The sequence below is a fragment of the Arvicola amphibius genome, chromosome 5 (assembly GCF_903992535.2).
Source record: "Arvicola amphibius chromosome 5, mArvAmp1.2, whole genome shotgun sequence".
NCBI lineage: Eukaryota > Metazoa > Chordata > Mammalia > Rodentia > Cricetidae > Arvicola > Arvicola amphibius.
Window position 1 is genome coordinate 63,631,673 of NC_052051.1, and position 3,779 is coordinate 63,635,451.

Below are 3,779 nucleotides of genomic sequence, written 5' to 3' on the forward strand. Positions count from 1 at the left end.
GTTTTGGCTATCCTGGGTTTCTTGTTTTTCCATATAAAGTTGATTATTGTCCTCTCAATATCTGTGAAGAATTTTGTTGGGACCTTGATGGGGATTGCATTGAATCTATAGATTGCTTTTGGTAGAATTGCCATTTTTACTATGTTAATCCTCCCAATCCACGAGCAAGGGAGATCCTTCCTTTTTCTGGTATCCTCTACAAGTTCTTTCTTCAGAGAATTAAAGTTCTTGTCAAATAGATCCTTCACTTCCTTGGTTAGAGTTACCCCAAGATATTTTATGCTATTTGTGGCTATCGTGAAAGGTCTTATTTCTCTGATTTCCCTCTCTGCTTCCTTATCCTTTGTGTATAGGAGGGCGACTGATTTTTTGGAGTTGATCTTGTATCCTGCCACTTTACTCAAAGAGTTTATCAGCTGTAAGAGTTCTTTGGTGGAGTTTTTGGGGTGGCTTATGTATACTATCATATCATCTGCAAATAACTAAAGTTTAACTTCTTCCTTTCCAATTTGAATCCCTTTGATCCCCTTATGTTGTCTTATTGCTATTGCTAGAACTTCAAGCACTATATTGAAGAGATGAGGAGAGAGTGGACAGCCTTGTCATTGGGCTACAAACCCAGTCTATATTTTTTAATTTCTTGAAGTACCTCCACAATTTTTTATCTTCCTAAATAAATATACTAACTCATATGCACATAAAATTTTTAAAAACAACCAAAACTTGTTATCTTGAAAAAAATTAAAGCTTTTGAAATATAAATACAATTACCTCATTTCATTTTCCTTTCTTCCCCCAACACTTCCCATGCACCTTCTCTTGTTATCTTTTGAAACTGTAAGGTGATATTTTACTATTGTTTGAAGTTATGATCCCCTAACGACTAGTCATTCTCAGCGCTGGTATATATATATATATATATATATATATATATATATATATATATATATACACAAACACACAGGACTTTACCTTAATACAGTTATAACTTATCATTTCTCCTGTTTCTTCTTTCAGGTAGCACTGACAAAAAGGTCAATGGAAGGAATGAATCAGTCTTTGGTGTCAGAGTTTGTGTTCCTGGGACTCACCAACTCCTGGAGTATTCAACTGTTGCTCTTTGTGTTCTCGTTCATCTTTTATGTTGCAAGCATGACAGGAAACTCCCTCATCGTGTTCACTGTGGCTTCTGACCCTCACTTACACTCTCCCATGTACTTTCTGTTGGCTAACCTCTCCTTCATTGACTTGGGTGTTTCTTCTGTTACTTCTCCCAAGATGATTTATGACTTATTCAGAAAACACAAAGTCATTTCCTTTAGAGGCTGTGTCACTCAAATCTTCTTCATTCATGTCATTGGTGGTGTGGAGATGGTGCTGCTCATAGCCATGGCTTTCGACAGATATGTGGCCATATGTGAGCCTCTCCATTACTTGACCATTATGAGCCCAAGGATGTGCATCTTGTTTTTAGTGGCTGCCTGGGTGGTTGGCCTTATTCATTCTCTCGTTCAACTAGCTTTTGTAATAAACTTACCTTTCTGTGGACCAAATGTGTTGGATAGCTTCTACTGTGACCTTCCTCGATTTATCAAACTTGCCTGCATAGACACTTACCAACTGGAATTCATGGTCACAGCCAACAGTGGATTTATTTCTGTGGGCTCCTTCATCATACTAATCATTTCCTATATTGTCATCATAATCACTGTACAAAAACACTCATCGAGTGGTTCCTCTAAGGCTCTGTCTACACTTTCAGCTCATATCTCTGTGGTGGTCTTATTCTTTGGTCCATTGATATTCTTCTATACTTGGCCTTCTCCTTCAATACACCTGGACAAATTTCTGGCAATTTTTGATGCAGTTGTTACTCCTTTTCTGAATCCTGTGATATACACATTCAGAAATCAGGAAATGAAGGTAGCAATGAGGAGAGTATGCAGACAGCTAGTTAGTTATAGGAAAACTTCTTAAATTGATGACCTGAGGTTGAATGAATGTAGAAGGTTATGGTCCATCAACCTCAGAAAAATATTTGCACATATGTATATATATTTTCCACATATATAAATTATGTATATATCTTTGTCTTTCTCTATATATCTATATATTCTTCTGATGAGTCTGGATTAATAATCTCTCCTGAAAACAGAGAATCACATGTATTTACAAAGCAAAGATTATAATAATCTTGAAATTACATTCCTAAGGAATAATGTTTACTTTGAGCTAACTGATATTTAAGGCCTTTAGAACAAGGAAACTTTCTCTCTCTCTCTCTCTCTCTCTCTCTCTATTCTTTTATACTTTTATTTGTTGAGATTTTATGCATGAATATTGGCTTCAGAAATTTCCATTTTTCTGTCTCTCTCTTCCATTTATTTCTGGCCCCTCTTATTTCTTATCTTATTTATGACTTCTTTAATTTTAAATATATTCAAATATATATGTTAAAACAATAAGATATACATAACATACTGAATCCATTGTGTTGCCCATGTGTATATGTGTTTACTATACACTGTCTCAAATGCAGGAATTTCTGGATGCCTTTACATGTTTGCTTATAAAGGCTTAGTATACTGAGCCATTTTTCTGTCTCCTGTAGTTTGTGTATGTTACCCATTTGGAGTTTTTCTGCTGTGGAAGGAGATTCAAATCAAAAGAACACAAAAAAGGGCATAATGGATGCCTGTTTTGTGTGGAAGACTTGAGAACCATTTTGGAATACCAGCAAGAAACTAAGTAAACATAATTATCTGTCAGATTAGCATTATTCTATTCACATACATCAAATTTCTATTCCTTAATATTTATTATTTCTTTTTTATTAGTATATTTCCATGTTACAGTAAAATGCAAAAATAAATTGTGTAATATTTGAAAGGAGGAATTGAAGCAACTTGTATGTTCACTTTGTGAGTTGGTAAATAGGTACTAAGATAGTGCATGTGTTGCTACAAGTATTCTGTGATATGGAAGTAATACCGTCCCTGAAGATTTTCAGTGTTTTTATAGATCTCAAAGTGCAGTTCCTCCAGGTTCCAGTCATTTGCAGGTCACTGCCACTGTGATGACAGTCACAAGGCACACACTCACCTGCATCATCAAATTTTGTGCACTGAGACAGACACAGTGTAGTTAATTCTTGCTTTTCACTACATAACATTTTAATTTCCATTTCTCTGGTTCAGTGGCTTGAGGTGCAGCATGAGGTCAATTGGGATCAGACTTAACTGCACTATTGAATGACTTCCGTATTCATAAAGTCTTGTTCACATAAGTAGTCACTGTACATCCTTATGTTAGTTGTCCTTTACTGAGCAACCTGAGAGTGGTTAGTGTCAACCCTATGATTTGTTAATCAAAAAATATTTTATAAATTTCCATGTTATTCAAATGATAATTCATTAAGCATGTGACATCTTAAAACAGATAAAATGTGATAATGAGCTCACAACACATGAAACTAACTATTCTACCCACAAGCTTCATTCCTTGTAAGCCAGTGATGGAAAACTTGGGCTAGGAAATGGGCTAATGGGTGTCCCTCCAATGTGGTAGCCGCAGAAGTAGCTGTGCCAATCTTGCTAACAATTCCCAGTTGTTCACTCTGTTCTGTAGTTAGACATTTTACTTGTGGTTTTTCAAGCCTCTATTTTTTCTTAACTCCGTTGCCCTTTTATGGTAAGAACTCACTATTCTAGACATCTCTGATTCTTTTATGATCTTTATTTGTTCTTATAACCCTGCTCAAACTCTGAATATCTTTGCTT

At 35.5% G+C, this 3,779-nt stretch overlaps 1 protein-coding gene across 1 annotated transcript; it reads left to right on the forward strand.

The window, feature by feature from the left end:
• The first annotated feature begins 1,038 nt into the window (after nucleotides 1-1,038).
• LOC119814799 (olfactory receptor 4F3/4F16/4F29-like) lies at nucleotides 1,039-1,977 on the forward strand. The gene has a single exon (XM_038330853.1). The coding sequence runs from the start codon at nucleotides 1,039-1,041 to the stop codon at nucleotides 1,975-1,977; it is 939 nt and encodes a 312-aa protein (XP_038186781.1).
• Nucleotides 1,978-3,779: the final 1,802 nt, after the last annotated feature.

What these genes read in the sequence shown, in the direction of transcription:
- LOC119814799 (XM_038330853.1), top strand. Translation starts at nt 1,039, where the DNA reads ATGGAAGGAATGAATCAGTCTTTGGTGTCAGAGTTTGTGTTCCTGGGA.